Source organism: Myotis lucifugus, unplaced genomic scaffold (assembly GCF_000147115.1).
Source record: "Myotis lucifugus unplaced genomic scaffold, Myoluc2.0 scaffold_10, whole genome shotgun sequence".
NCBI lineage: Eukaryota > Metazoa > Chordata > Mammalia > Chiroptera > Vespertilionidae > Myotis > Myotis lucifugus.
Genome location: NW_005871058.1, coordinates 2,455,131 through 2,475,638, shown reverse-complemented (window position 1 = coordinate 2,475,638; position 20,508 = coordinate 2,455,131). Strand labels below are relative to the sequence as shown.

The following is a 20,508-nucleotide window of genomic DNA, read 5'->3' as shown; positions in this document are numbered from 1 at the left end:
ATGTAGCAGAAAAAGATCTGTTTATGCTTGGCACATTCTCCGAGGGACAATAAAGTATACTTTATAGCGAGCTATAAAGCACCAAAAAATAGTTATCCTTTATGAATGTATCAGTCATCATTTCAATTTGGCATGATATTGGTGTGATTTATCCTGGAGGCAGAAATGAGCCTGGCAGTTTTGCGGCAAGAATATTTTTTCTTTCTGCGGTGGGTGTGCGATAGAATATATTATTCTAACAATAAAGTACTTGTTAGCTGTGTTTGTTATGTGTGCTAGGCAAATATAGTGATTACCCAAGGCTTTCATACAGGTGGAAGTGGATCTTGTTAATGCTCTACTTTCTCCTCTTCATAATGCTGAAACCGAGGGCAGCCTAGAAAATGTTTGCTCAAAGCTACACAAAATAGCAATGTTTTCAAAGTGAATGAATGAGGCATTAAAAACAGTGCTTGGGAAATCAGAAACCTTTAAAGTAGCAACAATAATACCTCTTAAATATATCCAAATACATATGTGCACATATATTAGTTTTTATAGTGCACAAAAGGAAATCCTTAGTAGCACTATTGGGGCTGCTGATAAATGTTCAGCTAGCTGAGACTCACCTAAAGGGAACAAGTTCTTGCTTCCATTCACAGTCAGAGGAATTCCCTTTTTGATTATGATCCAAAAGGAATATCTTCCAAGAAACCTGGCAAAAGTCATTGCATCATCATAGCTATTTTTACAGAACTAGAAAAAAATGTGAATTGGAATATAGCATATGGGAAGTTAGCTTAACTGTGATTCATAATGTTCCCAGGTCACCCACCTTTTTGACAATGGAGCTACTGTCTTCTTTGCTGTGTTCATGGCAGTCTGGGGTAAGTGTTCCACATCCATGGAACTTGAGTTCCCTTCATATGCTCTCTGATACGTTCCTTTAGAAATCTGACTTTGGCCCAGCTGTCGTGGGTTGGTGGTTGAGCATTGACCTATGAACCAGGAGGTCATGGTTCAATTCCCAGTCAGGGCCCATGTCTGAGTTGCAGGCTCAATCCCCAGTTTGGAGCATGCAGAAGGCAGCCAATTAATGATTCTCTCTCATCATTGATGTTTTTTATCTCCCTCTCCCTTCCTCTCTGAAATCAATAAAAATATATTTTAAAAAAACACAGAAATCTGACTTTGGATTTTGAAAGGAAGAAGCTGGAGTAAATTCAGTTGCCTGTTCTATTAGACACAAGCTGATAAATAATTCATGTGGCTTATTTAAAAAGTGATATTGTAAAGAAGAAACATGTCTGCTTTCTCTTAAACCTTCAACAATTACATAGCATTCCATATTTTGAGTAAATTTGCCTTCTGTTGGAGATAAAACAGAAAGATATGATGAGATCCAAATACCCATCTCAGGATGATATAGAATTTTCGATTGTGTGTGGGATCTTTTAATTAGGCTAATGCATGAGTAACCACGTCTGGTTTTCTTCCAATTCTGGTCAAAATGACCCTCTATAAACAAAAGCTACTTAAAAGGCTGAATCGAGTCCTTTTATGTAACTTCAAGCCATAATAACGAGGTATGATGAAACATTCACTTAAAGAATTAATCCAAAGTTATTAACCCACTTCTTTGTAAAATGAGTCTCATTTTAATGGGTTATCTTCTTAGTCAAATAATTATAAGCTTTAAGTTAATAGTAGAGAAAAGATCCTGGACAAATTCATAGTGAACAATGAATGGTGGTTACCTTTGGCGAGCAGAATTCGTGGAAGGGTAAGTGTGAACAGTGACAAGAGACAACATTTTTACACTATATATTTTCAGTTTGATTTGAATTTTTTTTCAATGATTATGTATTTTTTTCTAGAATTTTAATACCAAATCTGAATTTTGATGTTACCAAACTCCACTAACTCGAGGCTTAGGCTCATGTTGTTCCTTCTGTCTGGAATGAATATCAGCATCTTCCCATCTTTCTGGGCCCAGCTGAAATGTCATCTGCTCCAGCCAGAAGATGTCTCTCTGCTTTGAACTTTCATAGCATTTGGTTCATATCATTTTAGTGGAACTTGTAATCATATTCATATATAATTTATCTTCCTCAAGGACCATTATTATCACAGGAGAACTCATGCATTTCTTTTAAGACAGAGAGATTCATATTGGATGGATGGATGAATGGATGGATGGATGGATGGATGGATGGATGGATGGATGGAAGGAAAACAGAAAAGAGAGAAGGGAAAGAGAAGGAAATTGCCAAAAGGATTTATGAGATGAAAGTGTTTAAATAATCTTTGATGAGTAGAAATATAAAGCCCTGTTCTCTTGAGGATGGCCTACCTAGAGATCTTCAAAGGAAAATTGTCCCACCCATCACAACTTTGTTAAAGAGACATATTCTTATATCTGTGACTTCAGCCCCTTTCAGCCAGTGGGTATTTGACCCAAGATCAGTCAAACCCTAGGTTGGTGAGTGGCCTGGGAGAAGACCTGACGTTCCTCATTCTCATGAATGTGGGGTAGGAAATGCAGATAGAGACAGTAAGTTAGCAGTAGGAACTGACAGGGAAGGATGCAGAAAGGGTGTAGAGGAGGAAGAGAGAGATTGAGATTGACCATCAGGGAGAAGTAGGGATCAGGAGGAATTATGAGAAGGCTGAAGTTAAGCGAAATCACAACGTACAGACAAGCAATAAAGAGCTAGTGAAAAAGATATAGAATACAGGTGCAGAAGCCAACTGGTGGCCAACTGAAAGAAAATGTGGAACAATCCCCCATAGAGAAGCAAAGAGTGTAGCCAAGCCATCTTATTGGTGGGTATCAGCGTGAAGACCAGAGTCTCTTGTGACCAGGGTGTCTCAAGCTGCTGGCTTCTGTACACTGTCTCTGAATAGGCCCAGTCTTTGATTCCCATACAATTCCTGCCTCCCTTGGTGGGCCTTGCAGAAAGCCTTCACTATTTGTGTGTCTCTGTCCCTTGCAAACAAAGGAAGCCAATCATTAACAGAATTTTGGTTACTGGACTGAGCTCTCAGATCAAGAATGTGTATTTGATTTTCCTAGACCATATTATTATCAGTAACCATGATCAGGAAGTATAGTAAGCCATCCATTGCTTAAACTTTGCCATGATTACATGTAAGGAGACTTTAAAAATATATACTTATTCTTAAGTCAGTGATTCCCAAACTCTTTCAAGTCATAGCACGCATAGAAAATGATAATATTTTAACAATATACTGATGTATGTGAAGGAGCCTGCTCAGGGCCTGCGATAATACTCCTGAAAGACCCTAGCCCCAGCCACCCTGAGGGCCAAAGGGATTATTATCTCTTGCAGGCCTATAGTCCATTCCTGTCATACCCATTGGGAAGCACTGCTTTGGGCTACTTGTCTACTGCATAATGAGTTAATGCTTCTGTAGAGAGAAATGTATTCTGGAAGAATTTACATACAAAACTTCCTTACCCACTTTAATGTTTCACCCATTTTAGATATACTTTGACTGAAATCATGTTTTCTCTCTGAGACTATATATAGGAGTGAAGTTCTGGTATAATGACATTTGTCTATAAAACAGAGGTTCTCATCTCCACCCCTCACTGAATACCACCATTACAAAGGTGATTGTGTCCCTTTCTTGCAAGTTGGAATGTCTTATGCTGGGCATAATAAATAGGTTGATTTTATCCTGCCAATCTCAACTGATTGATTGGTGGTGATTACCTGTAGGATGGAGTTGGGAAGCTTCTGAGAATGGAAGTAGGTGGATTGGAGGTTTGACAGTCCTTGTACCTTGGAGGGTACTCAGTAAGACTCTGATAGATGTTTTGTAATAACCCTTGGGCACAAGGGAACATTTTAGGTTCATTCCAGGCCTGGAATAATTCATCCTCTGAATTGCTTTGTTTTAGTTGAAAATTTATTGCTTAAATCTTATATTGTTCCCAGAAAAATAATGAGAAAAAGAATGATTTACACCAGGTGTTTATAGATAGGGCTATGCCTTCTATAGAAATCTGGAATGGCAGGCAATAATAACAATTATAATAATAATATACACTATTGAGGGCTTATTATGTTCTAGACACTGTGTTAAGCATTGTACAGTATCATCCCAGTTAATCTTTATAGCAACCTTTGAAGAAAGTACTAGTACTGTTGTTCTCCCCATGTGATAGATGAGGAAACTAAGGCAGTAGCTAGAAAGTGGCAAAGCCACGACTTCAACACACAAGTCTCAGCTCCCACAGTCTACGCCCAGGATCAGATATTCTGTGTAACATGTGAACTTTCAGATAAAAGACTATTATGCTCACCCTGAGCCGCATTTATACTGTTTTGCCATGGTATGTTCTATAAAAGTGTGTCAGTCTTAATGGAGCCCAGTTTAATGGTCTCAGGATCAATCTTTTTTAAAAATATATTTTTATTGATTTTAGAGAGAGGAGAAAATAGACAGATAAAGAGATAAAAACATCAATGAGAGAAACATCGATCAGCTGCCTCCTACATGTCCCCTACTGGGGATCAAGCCTGCATACTAGGCATGTGCCTGACCAGGAATCAAACCTATGACCTCTTGGTTCATAGGTTGACACTCAACCACTGAGCCACCCTGGCCAGGCAGGATCATTCTTTATGATAACAAGTTGCAACATTTAAGAAAAAAAACTTTATTTTTGAGAAATTGCTCCATATGAAGATATTGAGAACAGATGTAAGTGGTTTACTAGACCTGGGAAGAGATGGGGTGATGTGCTTGTTTTGTTGCCTTTTGCTTTGTCACAGTAAGGCCCCGTTAGGAAACAGTCTGTAGCAGCTGGGAAGGCCTTTGTGTGGAGCTAGAACTCCACTACCATTGTTCATATTCACAGGTCTGTGGTAGCAGGGCCTCCTGGGGACCCTGGAGGTATACTAGGAGCCCAGGGACCTGGGCTTGAGCCAAGTGGCTCTTTCCTCTGTGCTCATATTTGTTCAGAAAGATTCAAGGGACAAACCAATTATGGCCTGAATTGGCTTTTCTCCCTAGGGAAAAAAATGAGTCATTAGGGAGCTAGATATTGGTGGAGACTTATCAGCAAGCAGATTATTCCCCTCTGTTCTTCATTTATCAGTATGTTTTTCCTCTCCTTCCTGTTTTTTCCTACTTTAAGTGTTGACCAAAATTAAATTATTCATAGTAAACAAACAAATCAAGGTTCTTAGAGCTCTCTGATCAATAACAAGATTGTGGTTCTTTTTATGCAAATTCAGAGATTCTGATCCTGTCAGTAATTTGTGAATGAAGTAGGTCTCAGTTCTTGAAAATAATTTTTTTTTGTTAATCCTCACCCAAGGATATTTTTCCATTGATTTTTAGAGAGAGTGGAAGGGAGGGGGAGCGACAAAGAGAGAGAAACATAGATGTGAGAGAGACATATCCATCAGTTGCCTCACGCATGCGTCCTGACCAGGGCTGCGGATGGAGTTTGCAACTGAGGTACGTGCCCTTGACTGGAATCGAACCTGGGACCCCTCAGTATGTGGGCTGATGCTCGATCCACTGAGCCAAACCGGCTAGGGCTGAAAATGAATTTTATAATAATTGTCCTTTTATTTCTAGATATTTGCACTACTTTATCTTTTGTAATCTTATTTATATGTGAGTGCCATGAGTCAGCCTCATGAGTCATCAAACCTGGAGGTGGCCTTGGGGACCCCAACACAACCAGACTCACAGGAAGGATGCCAGTGGGAAATGGCCACTCAGCGCTGGCACTTTTATTAATCTCCACAGACATCCATTTATTTTAATTTCCCTTTCCAAGAATTAAGCACTTGATTCGTTTAGGTGTGGCTTTCTTAACAACTATAATTACTCTGAACTTTTCAGATTTTGGAAAGGCGCATGGCATATGTATTATGTAACACTCAGCAGGTCTGGGAAGGACCCCATATTCAAATACATTCATAAGGCTGCTTTCAATGTGTGGATTTCCTCACTTAGAGGGATAAATGGAGGTGATTAGAATTCTAATGTCAGTCCAGGTCAGAATTTGCCACAAGAGGAGTTTATGCTAAACTTTTTTTTTGGGGGGGGGGCGCAGAACTTAGAATTTTTAGATCATTTTGAATTTTAGCATTTCATATAGGGAACATAGACCTTTATTGCCATTTTTCTTTTGCTTAGCAGGACATGGAGAGTTAGAAAAGTTCACTGATTTGCCAAGAGTAGTACAGGTTATATCTGAACTAGATTTCAAACCTACGATTGAAAGTCTAGAGATCATATGCCAGCGAGCTCTTAACTATTATCCTATACAGTCTTTCCAGTTACTCATTTTAAAAATGTATGTTCTATGTCCGAATGCCACTAATGGGGAGGTAGTGTGAGGGCAAGGCAGAATAGGAAAGATGAAAGTAATTATCTTTCTTTGGAATGGGCATTCGGATATTTACATTTCCTCATGAAACGAATTTCAAATACGTGACATTCTTGCCTCTGTAAGTCTAACTTCACAGGAAGCCCAACAGAGTTAGGCTCATCAACTCTGCCTCCCACGGCGTCCCTGTGGTATCTTTAGTTACATTTGCCCTCAAAGTTTGTGTGTGTGTATGCCTGTGTGTCACTCATTTGGCTTGTGACTTCCGAGGCAGCAAGATTGTGTCTTGATTTTTTTTCACCTCTCTCTGTCATTGTAGAGTGCTCAGTAATTCATTTGAGTACATCTTTTAAAATAGAAATGAGTAGAAAGTTATTTTGTCTAGTTAAGGATTACCTCCAGATTTCCCTGGGTGGGGACACCAACACTTGTTGGAAAAGGTTCTTAACAGAATTTACACACATGTGCCTTCAATGCGACAATAAAGACATGGTTTGTTTAAAAAAGAGAGAGAGAGAGAAGCAGTAGGATGTCTTCCTCCAATAAAATAGCTTCCTTCAATGAAATAGAAAAAAATACATTTTACATAGGTATTTCTTGCAAGGAGGATTTGGGGGACCAGTCATCACTGCCAATCAAATACTGCTAATTTTTATTTTTGCCGCTGCCTCTGACTTTTAAAAATAAACATGCCATCAATTAGAAAGATGTTAGTAACCTAGTTTTCTGTATTCTTACATCCTGAGAGCCTGTCATTCTAATAAGTCTGTTCTGCCTCGACTTGCAAATCAGCTTAATTTATTCTAAATGAAATCTCTGATTTTTTATTATGCACGAGACAAGCTTGGTAATTCTCTGAAAACATTCCTACTTATGTTAGATTAGCGGGAAGTTCTGGTGCTCAAGGATGCTTACACAAACAGCTGTCATTCTTTGCAACGGCTTCATTATTTAGCAGCACAGTTAACAGCATTGCTTTTTGTTCAAATGTCCGTGTCTTTCTGTGCTTGTTCCAGCGACAGTTTTCCTGGAGTTTTGGAAAAGACGGCGAGCAGTAATTGCTTATGACTGGGATTTGATAGACTGGGAAGAGGAAGAGGTTTGTATCATTTACACCGGAATTTTTAAAAAGCGAATCACCAAGAAATACACAGTCCCCTTCAGTTATCACTTCCTGCACTGTGAGAGAAGCCAGGTTTACTCATAAAGCATTGCAGTATCTGTTTTTGCAGAAAACTCTTCAGTAGTCTAGAAACCACAGAATTTAAAAAAAAATTTTTTTGATTGCTTAGTGGAATCAAAGTCCATAGCTAAGTAAATCACTTTACTTTTAAATAGAGGCATCCAAAGGATTAGTAATAAGATTTGTTTAGCTTTCTTTGATTTTATCCATTGCTTCACTTCAGCAGAAGGAGGGCAATAGTTTTACAACCTTAGGCACATGCAAGCAAGTGCCCCCTAAGAGAACTGTTCCTGGGCAATGTTTCCGGGAGCTCTCCAGGACCCTGGACAGAGCCCAGGCATGCACAAAGTCAGCATTACCGGAAGTGGGAAATGCTGAGCAGAAAACATGCCTCAAGCTGCCTCCTTGATGGGTGTGGCTAAATGCAGGGCCAGCTCTAGATGAGTCTGTCAAGGAGAGGTAACCTCAGACTGAACTCCCCACCACACACACACACCTCCCAGCCCCACCACTCTCCCCTTTTAGGCCAATACACTGTGCCCTCTCCCAACCTAGGTCTGGTCTTCATACTCTTCTCACCCCATTCCTGTCAGAAGTCTCTCACGCACCGTTGCTGGTCTTGGTCACCACATCGGACCCTACTTCCCTTGTCAGCCCGATCTAGGCCTGAACTCTTCTTTCCTTCCTCTCATTCATTATCTCTTACCTTCCTGAATCCCATTTCTTGGGAGCCTTGTTGTGGCAGAAAATCAGATAAACTAATCACATGTGATGTGATGATGGGTATTAATGGGTGTTTTCCTGCTATGCATATATATTTTTATATGTTAAAAGGAATATTCTAGAAACACAAATGAGAATTTAGCCCTGTGGTTGGCTTGGTGGGGGAGATCATTTTGAAAGGTATTTTTGTTTGTTTTTCTTCAAATCACACCTGGAAACTTTTTCTCCTCATGCCCTTGAATACATTTGGGGGCAGTTCTAGATCTGGAAATAATACTGGGATTTCCAGCAATCTTTGTTGGGTAAGGACTCCGTCATGTTTTTGTAAGTATTCCCCAGTAAACGATTTCTGAACTGTCCAGGTGACTGGAGTTTAGCAACAGCTTCCAGGCCGCATGGGGACTTCCCCCCGGGTGAAGCTGTTCTGCTGTTTCTTGTCATGTGTTCATGGGAACAACTTTCAAATGGGATGGAAATTGTTATTTCCTGCGAATTTGATTCACCACCAAGCAACCCTGTCATCTTTGGATTTTTTTCACTTCCAAAAAAAAGAGGTGTTTCTAAATTTTCCTCTTTCAGTAATACTGTATGGAATTATTTAAGTAAGTTGGACAAAACCAGTCTAAAAGTCACAGTTGGCAGTTTTGGTGGGCCTGAGGCGTAGGTACCCTCAGGATAAACATCTCTTGTAATTCTGGAGCCCTCTGTCTTCCCAACCCTGTTAAAAAGCTTGAACCAGCCCCAGCTGGTTTGGCTCAGTGGATAGAGTGTTGGCCTGCTGACTGAAGAGTCCCAGGTTCGATTTCAGTCGGGGCACGTGCCCTTGTTGTGGGCTCAATTCCCAATAGGGGGCCTGTAGGAGAGAGCTGATCAATGATTCTCTCTCATCATTGATGTTTCTCTCTCTTCCTCTCTGAAATCAATAAAGATATACTAAAACAAAACAAAACACATCTAAATGCACAGCATTTAAAAAAAAAAGCTTGAACCATTCTTTGCTCTTGCCAGATGGCTCAGTAGGTTGGAGCATTATCCATACTCCTGTTTGATCCCCGGTCAGGGCACTTATGGAAAGCAAGCAGTCAATGTTTCTGTTAGGGTTTAGTAGTGACTAGGGCTGTGATAAAATTCACAACTAAAAGAGATGCAGAGAGGAAGTTTATTTTACTTTCCATGAAGGGAAAGGGTCAAGTATCACTAGTCAACACGGCAATAAACAAAGGGCAGCTTCCCCTTTTAAGTCTTGGCTGTTGCTATGTGACAAGGAAGGGAGGAGGATATTGGGCTGAAGTTGCGCAGGTACGGGGGAGGGGGGGTTGTCTTGAAAAATTATTGTTTGTTTTTCAGGAGACAGTCTGGCAGATGTCCTACAGAAGTGTCCTATCAGTATTTTTCTCAAACCTATAAAACATGCTTAGAGTAAAAGTTATGAAGAGTTCAAAAGAGGCGTATTTGAAGGGGAGGGGAGAAGGGCACTTTCTACTAACTAGAAACTCCTTGGTGTGAATTATCCCTGAGTTGTAAAAACAGTAGGGAGGATGGGAAATGCAAGAATGTAGCCTTGAGAGTAGCTTGCCTTGCCTTGCAGTTTTAACAGAGGAGCTGTTTGACTCAGAGGAGCTAACAATCCAGGGTTTTAATTACCAGGTGCTTCTCATAAATTGTGAAAGCCACAGCAAATAAAAAGAAAGGCCCTTTTGCTGTCCTTACTGGTTCTCTCTCACAGCAATGTCTCTCTCTCTCTCTCTCTCTCTCTCTCTCTCTCTCTCTCTCTCTCTCCCCTCCCTCCCTCTCTCCCTCCCCTTTCCTCTCTCTAGAATCAATAATATATAATCCTCAAGTGAGGATTTAAAAAATAAAGCTTGAACCATTCTTTCACTCAGCATACATTTTGCAGGACCTGCCTCAGTAGCCATGTGAAGTTCCAGTTCTGTTTGAGATTCACTGTAGAAATGTCTCTTCTAGCCTGTGCTGCTCAGCTTGCTGTGCAGAAATGCCCAGACTTGCTGCATGCCTCCTTGAGGGGTCAACCATGGTATTAGTGTGCCAGGGCTGCTATTAAGCCACATGGGTGGCTTACCAGGTAAACAACAGAAATGTATTGTCTCAGAACTCTGGAGGCTGTAAGTCTGAGATCAAGGTATTGGCAGGGTTGGTTTCTTCTTCGGCTCTGTGGGAAGAATCTGTTCCAGGCCCTTCCCCTTGGCTTATAGATGCCCATCTACTCCCTGAGCCTTCTCACTGTCTTCTCTTTGTGTCTCTAAATTTTCCCTTACGAGAACACTAGTCATATTGGGTTAGGTCACAGTGATGGCGAACCTTTTGAGCTCGGCGTGTCAGCATTTTGAAAAACCCTAACTTAACTCTGGTGCTGTGTCACATAGAAATTTTTTGATATTTGCAACCACAGTAAAACAAAGACTTATATTTTTGATATTTATTTTATATATTTAAATGCCATTTAACAGAGAAAAATCAACCAAAAAATGAGTTCGCATGTCACTTCTGACACGCGTGTCATAGGTTCGCCATCACTGGGTTAGAAGCTACCCTACTGGCCGCATTTTATCTTAATTACCTCTGCAAAGACCTTGTTTCCAAACGCAGTCACATGCAGAGGTCCTGGGGGTTAGCACTTCAATATATAAAATCATGTGGGGGACAAGTTCAGCTGATAAGACCCAGGAAGACAGGCCTGGCTCCGTGACTGGCCTCAGTTGCTTGATGATTAATTCAACAGCTCTTAATGACACAGCCTGATAAATTAAAAGTTTCCCAAAGAAGCAGATTATTCTAGGTCTGTTCTACTTACACCCTTAAGTATAACTGCCTAAAATAAAGGAAAGGAGGCAGGAGCTGTTTCTGTGTTCCTCTTACCTTCCCTATTACCTGCCCTTGAGTGAAGTCCAGCATTGGGCACAGCCAAGCTGCCGTTCCTGCTACAGGCTGTGCACATTCTTCACAATCTTCCATCAGCTGCTGCTTCACTTTCTGCAGGTACCTTCATCCGAGTCTTGAGTGTTTCTACCTAGATTGGCTCAATCTCCATTTCACCAGGGTTTCCGCTCACTTTCCTCTTGTTAGACACTCAAATACAACATGTACTTAATTAACTGGAATGACTTCAACATACCCTCTTGCTGATTACCTTTTCCTAATCCCATAATTGCTTTTCACATTAGATGGGGCCCAACTAATTGAAATAAAATCTCAGCTTGATTTAGAAGTGGAGGAGCGTTGATGTTAGCTGGATTTGAAAGGTATTTACTTTGTTTTCAATACCAATTAAGAAGACATTTAAAATCTGTGGTTAACATGAATGACGCCTTTAGGGGCTTATTTAAAAAAAAATAGAGAAACCATGGTTTTCAATGCCTACATTAGAAAAAAAACAACAAGATTGGAGAATACTAAGAGTTGGATCGCCATTATAACTCATACAATGAGTCCTAGTTGGTTTTGCTCAGTGGATAGAGCTTCGACCTGTGGATTGAAGGGTCCCACATTTGATTCCTGTCAAGGGCATGTACCTTGTTGCAGGTTCAATCCCATCCCGGGACACATGAGGGAGGCAACCGATCGATGTGTCTCTTTCACATCAAGGTTTCTCTCTGTCTCTTCCCCTACAGTTCACTCTCTTTCTTAAAAAAAATAAATACATAAATAAACAAATTATATATATATATATATATATATCAATGAAAAATATCATCAGATGAAGATTAACCAAAAAAAAAAGCACACCCATTTAGAGCTCAAAAAAGATGAACAAGCAAAAGAAATAGAAGCAGCAGCCATTAAGATGAAATTTGAGAAAAATGTATCATAGAACCATGAGAAGAGATTGATGAAAAATGGTTGGTTATATCAAATGCTAAGAGGTCAAGAAACAGATGAAATTAAAATTAAAAAATATATAATGAATTCTGAACATTTTGCTGTTCAGAAGCTTTCTTTGTCCTTGTGTCCGTTTCATTTCCTGGTCGTGAAAGTAAAAGCTTCCACATTGTTTCAAACCACTTGAGACAGGACAGGTGGTCCCTTTTCTCATCTCAGTGTTCTGCAAGCATAGTTTAATAAGGTAATAGCCATTTAACTATTAGTCTAAATCACATTGCCTTGACGATAATATAGAAAGATCATCATTCTTTAGATTTTCTTCAAGTGGCCAATTTCCAAACATTAATACCTGGGTCTCAAGTCCAACTCATTGATTGACCTCTTAATGTGGCAGCTGTTGACTCAGTTTCCCCGGGAGGTAAAATGATTATTTTTTCTTATCATGTGTGCGCCTCTTCAGAGCATAAAATGTGCCTGTTTGTTTTTTAGGAAGAAATACGGCCCCAGTTTGAAGCCAAGTATTCCAAGAAGGAGCGGATGAATCCCATTTCGGGAAAGCCAGAACCATACCAAGCGTTTACAGATAAATGCAGCCGACTGATCGTGTCTGCATCAGGAATATTTTTTATGGTTTGGAACATTTTTACAGAACTTTTTTATTTGCTTCATACAGTACAAACTTGTAGCATGGTAGCAACACTAATTATGTCATGCATTTGCATAGTTTTACAAAACATCCTTTTTATGTTCTGTGATTTAATCCTCACAACTCCATGAGGTGATACAAGGATATTGTCCCCATATTACAAGTAGAGCAACTGAGACTCAGGAAGGTTAAGGGGCTTGTCCAGTTAGCCACTAAATAGCCAGTAAACTGCCGAAAGCTCAGATCCTCTACTTTAATCCAATATTCTTTTGACTTGCCTCTCTATGCCATGCTGAAAGGAACTAAGAATATGAGCCAGGACCCACAGCAGTGCTTTTCAAACTTTTTTTTACCATGCCCATGTAAGAAATATATTCTCTTTCATGACCCAGTATGTGTTTTGCAAATCCTATATAATAAAAGGCTAATATGCAAATCGACTGAACAGTGCAACGACCAATCTCTATGATGCACACTGACCACCAGAGGGTAGATGCTCAATGCAGGAGCTGCCCCCTGATGGTCAGTGTGCTCGCACAGGAGGTCGCCACTCAGCCAGAAGCTGGGCTCATGGCTGGCCAGTGCAGCAGTGGTGGTGGGAGCCTCTCCCACCTCTGTGGCAGCGCTAAGGATGTCCAACTGCGGGGAGTGGGCCTAAGCCATCAGTCAGACATCCCCCGAGGGCTCCCAGACTGTGAGAGGGCGCAACCCAGCTGAGGGATCCCCTTGAGTGCACGAATTTCGTGCATCGGGCCTCTAGTAGGTATATAAAACTAAATAGAGTAACTAAAAAATGCTCACTTTCATGTAATAGACTAATTTTCTGTTTTATTATAGTCTTTTTTTAATGTTTAATAGAGTCTGATTTTTTCTGTTTTATTATAATCTTTTTTTAATAACCCCCTAAAATTGATTTCTATACTCACTAATGATTATATAGTTTGAAAAATACTAACTTGAAGCTGGGTTGTTAGCTTTTCCTAAAAAGAGGTCTTTTTGTGATGAACTTTGACCCTGTCAATTACTAAACAAAACACATGCAGATTTTTCAGAAATGTCATTTTAGAACCATAAGGGGTAGTTAGGGTTCTCCTTCCCTCTTTTCAAATGCAAGTGTGTAAACATATATCCTAGGTCAGTGGAGTGGGAAGGACAAAACTACAGCAGATCCAGACCCACCCCCCCCCGCTAGCTATAAGGAAAGTGGGGAAATGAAAGGGTAGGCAGGGCGCCCAAAGGTCCCTCAGCTCAGATCAAGATTCAGACCCATGCCCTTGGCAGAGACTGCTTTGTAAGCAGCTGTGTTGCGCCATGCCTTCTATACTGGTAACTACCAAGGTATTGTCTTGGTTTTTGTTTCTCGCAACAAGATTTGTAGACATAGATTAAGCTTTCCTTATTCTCCGGATGAGGAAGTTGGAACATAGGAGACTGAAGCCATGGAGAGGACAAGCTACCTATCCAGGGTCGTACTGCTTAGGTAGTAGCTGAGCCAGGACTCAGACCTGGCCTCTCAGTCCCACATGCTGTCCCTTCCATTGTATTGCCACCCTGGTCTGAAATCCAGTGTACGTTTCACCTAGATCCCTATCAACAGCTCTAAGATTAAGACATGGACAGTTTTTTATTTTCTTGTTGATTGTTACTACGATATAATAATAATTTGGCCAGTTCCAGCAAGGGTTCAGGCTCAAACTTTTTGAGCATGTCATTCGTAGTAAGCCAAAAATAGAGTTTGTGGAGAGCAGAGGGATGCATCTATGAAGAATGAAATTTACAAGTCAGCAAAGGCCTTCTGAAGGCCCAGCTTTAAGATCCAGTTTTTGATAACTACGTAGACTAAGGTCTCTACTCTGACATATTAAGTGAGCCACCTAATGAAAGTCACAAAACTTTTTGAAGATTCCCATTATTTTATGGAGATACCATGACATCTTCAGAGAAAGATGCCTCAGATCAGTCTGTGTTTATGTCCAATTAATAAGAGATTATGCACCTATCGCATAGTTGACTTATTCAGCAACAAATAGCGCAACACCTGTAATTATGCTAAGGGGCTGCAGAAACCACGGGAGCCTACAGATACCGCCCCTGCCCTGATGGAGAGACTGACGGTGATCAAACTGACAAATTGTTGGAAATGTTAAGTAGGACACCGAAAGAAGGGTATAGGTGCTGTATAACAAACAAAATATTCTGGGGAGTCATGAAAAAAGCTTTAATTATGAAGTGGTTTGGAGCTGAGCTGTGAAGGGTGAGTAGCAGTAACGAAGCTGTGAGTGTGTGTTTGGCAGGGGAATGGGTGTGTCAGCATTTTAGGCAAAGGAAATGGTCTTGAAGATTAAGGGTGCTAAGCCATTGGAAACAATGACAGAAGGTCTGGAGTCCCCAAGTGGGGGAAAGTGGCACTCAGTGGGCGTGGAGAGGGTCTTGCAGGTCATCATCAGGGCTTCGCTTTTATCCTACCCAGAAGGAAACCAGTAAATAGTTCTAAACAGAAGAGTGGCATCATAAGATTCCCGTAATAAATACTTGTTCATCTGCTCAGTCTAATATGCTGCTTAATACAATGTTACCCCAGAGCTTACAGAGCTTATCAACTTTCAAACACTGGCTTTTCCACTTGAATAAGAAAATACAAACAGACGAGAGAAAGTATTCGCCACAGTGAAAAGTACGCATTTTGTTGTGCTTTGTTGAGTCAGGACCGCAGTTGCTTTATTTTCTTTGGTCATCAGAGACTTGGCCACGTCTCGGGAACCCGCCTCCTGCAACGTGTTCACTGGGTCTCTTCTGTCTTCCTGCCAGATCTGCGTGGTGATCGCCGCTGTGTTTGGGATCGTCATTTACAGGGTGGTGACCGTCAGCACTTTTGCTGCCTTCAAGTGGGCGTTAATCAGGAATAACTCTCAGGTGGCAACCACAGGGACTGCTGTGTGCATCAACTTCTGTATCATCATGCTGCTGAATGTGGTGAGTGACTGGAAGGTGACCGGCCCAGCGCATCATACACGTGCGCTGCAGGTGGCAGTTTTCTTCTGTTGCTCAAGGAACCTGGCCTCAGAGAGTCATGTAGCCAAGTGCCGGCATGAGATACACGCAGGTCTGGGGATTGAGTCAGACATTTTCTAGTGTCAGATTTATGGGCAAGGCACTCTCCCTCTCTGAACCTTAGTTTGTTTTTGTTTTTTTATTTATCCAATAAGACAACACTAAATATTTCTTGGGGAAATTTAGAAAAAGAATTTATTCTAAAGGCCCCGTTCAGAAGCTGTAACATAGCTTAACAGTATTGGTTCCCCTTTTCTTTTGATTCTGAGTGACATGCAGGTTGCCAGTATCCACAGCATTCCTTGAGATGTTGCTTGTGTTGATTTCAGGCTGTTTTCAAATGTATGTTTCATCCTGGATGTCTCCCTTGAACCCCACACACACATGTCGAACTACCTACTCGACCATCCTCACCTAACATTTAAACCCAGACTCCCCATCTTCCCTCCAGCATCAACCAGCCTCCCCCATTGTAGTTGCTCAGGCTGAAAACCTCGGCGTTACCCTTGACTCTGCTGTTACTCTCACTGGCAAAATGTTTCCAGAATTGGATCACTTTTCACACATCCCCACCTCCCACCTGGTTATGGCAGTGCCCTCCTAGCTGGTCTCCTGGCTTCCATGTTTGTCCTCAATCTGCGCTCATCACAATAGAAAGAGCCAGCTTCTTCTTTTTTTAAAGTATATTTTTATTGATTTTAGAGAGGAAGGGAGAGAGAGACATCAATGATGAGAGACAATCATAGATCAGCTACCTCCTGCACACCCCCCACTGGGGATTGAGCCCACAACCTGGGCATGTGCCCTGACTGGGAATTGAACCATGACCTTCAGGTTCATAGATCAATGCTCTACTACTGAGCCACGCCAGCTGGGCCAGAGCCAGCTTCTTATACAGATGTCAGCTCATGTTACTCCTCTGTTCACAATGCCCAGTGGCTTTCCTCTCACTCAGAACAAAAGTTTACATCTTCACATGGCCTCTGGGCTCTCCCCCATCTGGCCCCAGTGACAGCTCTGACCTTGTCCCCTCCCTGCTCACCAGATTCTCCTGCTCCTCCCTGGCCTTCCCTTGGCTCCTGGATGGGCCAGGCATGTTCTCAACCTAGGACTTTTTACTTGCTCTTCTTTCTGCCTGGAATAGTCTTCCCTTCCCAGTCTGCATAGCAACTGGTCCCTCACCTCCTTCGGGTCTTTGTTCAAATGTTACTTTCTAATGGCTTCCCTTGTCATTCAATTTAAAATTGCAACCCACTCCTGCCATCTGACACCTTCCTATCTCCTTGCCTGCTTTATTTTTCTCTCTGGCATTTATCACCATCCCATAGGCCAGTGGTTCTCAACCTTCTGGCCCTTTAAATACAGTTCCTCCTGTTGTAACCCAACCATAAAATTATTTTTGTTGCTACTTCGTAACTGTAATGTTGCTACTGTTATGAATCGTAATGTAAATATCTGATATGCAGGATGGTCTTAGGCGACCCCTGTGAAAGGGTCGCTCGACCCCCAAAGGGGTCGCGACCCACAGGTTGAGAACCACTGCCATAGGCTATTTTTTTAAACATTTATTTTGTTCATTATCTTTCTTCTCCATTGGAATGCAGGGCCACGAGGGCAGAAACTTTTGTCTGTTTTTATTACTGTTATTTCCCAATGTCTAGAGCAGGGTCTGGCACATAGTAGGCACTTATTACATTGTTATTTCTTGCAGGACAAGAGATGGAATGGCTGACATTATTAGACTTGAGATCAACCTATACATAAAAATGCTGACAGAGATTCGTAGCAGGGAATAAATAAGATAATGCTTGTGGAGTGCCAAGCACAGTGTTAAGCCTAGAGATGTCCAATTAATTATAGCTCCCCTCATCCCCATTTATATTGCATCTTAAATCTGGGCCGTGATACTGAAATGCTCTCCTTATTTGAAAGGGGCTTTCTAAAGGCCAAGTAATGTAATATTATTACCAACACAGTTTTATCTATTCAAACTATCATTTCTAGCTCTTTAAACAATCCTAAATTCCACAACCAATAAACTCTGAGTCATTCCTAAGAGCATTTAACCTACCCAGTAATGAAGTTTATTTATGAGTCTTAGGTGAACTAGTAATCACTGAGCTAATGAAATATAGGAAGTTTATTATGATTCTTATTAAAATGCACAGGAATTTATTATTTTAGAAAAAATGTTTCAAAATCCAGAAGTTACGAAGAAGAAAAATGAGCAATCTGGTCATTAGTGGCAGCTAGCTTGCTCTGTTATCACAGAATTATTCACTCCAGAGGGAGAAGATTTCTGAAATAGTAAAATGGGACCTGTGGCTTTCTTTCTTGCCCTAAAGGACACAATTGTTCACATTAATTTCATTGTCTGAGCAATGGATGGATAATGAAATTATTTTCACTCATGACTTGATTACGTGTCGCCTTGATAATTACAGATTTTAGAACACCTACAGCTCATTTGTTAAATGTATGAATTTTATTTTACAGCTCTATGAAAAAGTTGCGCTTTTTCTGACCAATTTAGGTAAGTGAAACCCTTTTTCTTTCATGGTACAGTATTGTGACCTGAAAAGTACCTTTTCAAAGATTCATTTTTGAAATGCTGCTGAAAATAAATACAGATTCCCTTTATTTTGAGTTACACAGAGCAATTTTATTGCCCTCAGCAGGACATTTTAAATATGCCTAATCATCGGGGGGTCTTTTCTATCTAAACACTTGGAGTGCGGGTGAATTTCCCGCCAAAATATAAGATGGCTCTGTCTTTTGGTTTTGTTCCATCCACCAAAAGGGTGGATTACAAACAAATATTTGGTAATACGCAGTTACAATCGGCCCGAGTTTACACGTTTCCCGCACTCCACCGCAAATCTATATGAACCGAGTTAAAGACGGCTCCCGCGGAGTACGCGCAATTCACGCGAGCCGACTTAACTCGTTTCCCGCACTCCAAGTGTAAAGATTTAAAACCTGTCACAAACTTGATCTATCATGAGCTAATGTAAAGTAGGTTTTCTTTTAATACACAAAATACATACTGTCCCCAAAGTACATGCGTATAAAGTGCCCAGAATCAGTTAGAAAAGTGCCCGTTTGCTACTGCCTATAATTTTTATTTATTTACTAGTAACAATGTACCACGTTTCCACGGGATATAAAAACACAGCAGAGTAGTTGCTTTCAAGACTGGAGGCCTTCTACCAGGAATGTGGGCAGGCTAACCAGCACTGACACATAAAAATAACATTCACCCGGACGCGTCATCCCTAAGAGCATTCCTCTGACTCCAGGAAGCCCTAGAACAATCTGGTAGCCAGCTGTGCACTGTATACTTTCCACAGATAGAGAACGCATCCCAATTTTATAATTGAGCTATTAGTTATTTTACTGTATGTAATTTGAGGAAATTACACTCCCACGTGTAATCTATTTTAGTGCCTTTCCATATGATGCTTGTCCAAAGTGGGGGGAGGGGGGGTGGCAGAATCACCAAGGTGTTTTTACTTATAATAATTATTATAATACAAGATGTCATTTTTTGAGGCCTGCTGTGTACCAGATACAGAGGAAGGCACTTGGCTTGTTTCCCTTAATGTCATTGAAATTTTCCAGCATCCCTTACCAAAAAGATAGAAAGAGGCTTATGTCCACAGAAAGAGGTAACTGTGCCTTGGTAGGCTGTACCCAGTGGCACCTTGATCCAGGCTGGCAAAGATGCCAGGGGAGATACAGCCCAGTCCAGCTGTGGTGGGGACACCTGGGAACCTGCCCAGCTGGCTGACAACCTGGGAGATCTTCCTTGTAACCAAGAGTTCAGTAGCAGGAGTGAAATAAAGCTAAAACCCTTTACGAATCCTTTGTTCTTTTCTTCCCTCCACAGCAGTGCAGCCTTGCTTCCGAAGCTGACATATCAACCATTTTCAATCAGATCCTCTTTCTCTCTCCCCTCCTTTCTCTGATATGCTCCTAGGAAGCAGTTTGAGCTATAATTTTGTGGAAAGGGAATGCATGGGTTGAAGTGGTAATTGAGCAATTAGAAGCTCGGGGAATGTGGAAACAGAGAAAGCGCGGTTGCATTACACACATTTTCTTTGGCCTTGCTGGGGGTGAGGACGCAGCTCCTGGGGAAGGATCCGTGCATTTGACATGAGCTGCCACGTTGGAGGTTTGGTCCGCACTTACAATGTTCAAAGAGTGTTTGCTTTGTGGAAGTCAGGATATAAGGAGGTGAGGATTGGCACCTGAGTGAGGTCAGGAAATTATAAGACACAGATCAGCGGTTCTCAACCTGTGGGTCGCGACCCCTTTGGGGGTCGAACGACCCTTTCACAGGGGTCGCCTAAGACCATCGGAAAACACATATATAATTACATAGTGATTACATTTAATCACTATGCTTTAATTATGTTCAACTTGTAACAATGAAAATACATCCTGCATATCAGATATTTACATTACGATTCATAACAGTAGCAAAATTACAGTTACTGCAACGAAAATAATTTTATGGTTGGGGGTCACCACAACATGAGGAACTGTATTAAAGGGTCGCGGCATTAGGAAGGTTGAGAACCACTGACATAGATGATGATATACAGTAAAAGCTATAAAGATGAGGTCGTCTTGGTAGTTGTCTGTGAGAGTGAAACACGAGGGCTGAGGATGACAGGTAGTCAGATGCTCTCAGCACTCTGAGAC

General features: G+C 41.2%; 1 protein-coding gene across 1 annotated transcript in view; it reads left to right on the top strand.

The window, feature by feature from the left end:
- The window catches only part of ANO4 (anoctamin 4), a 293,207-nt gene that overhangs the window by 247,597 nt on the left and 25,102 nt on the right, over positions 1–20,508 (top strand). The window contains exons 16-20 of the mRNA XM_023749873.1: positions 806–866; positions 7,375–7,457; positions 12,594–12,734; positions 15,559–15,723; positions 18,298–18,334. Of these exons, the coding sequence (XP_023605641.1) occupies positions 806–866; positions 7,375–7,457; positions 12,594–12,734; positions 15,559–15,723; positions 18,298–18,334 (487 nt within the window). The remainder of the gene's footprint in view (positions 1–805; positions 867–7,374; positions 7,458–12,593; positions 12,735–15,558; positions 15,724–18,297; positions 18,335–20,508) is intronic.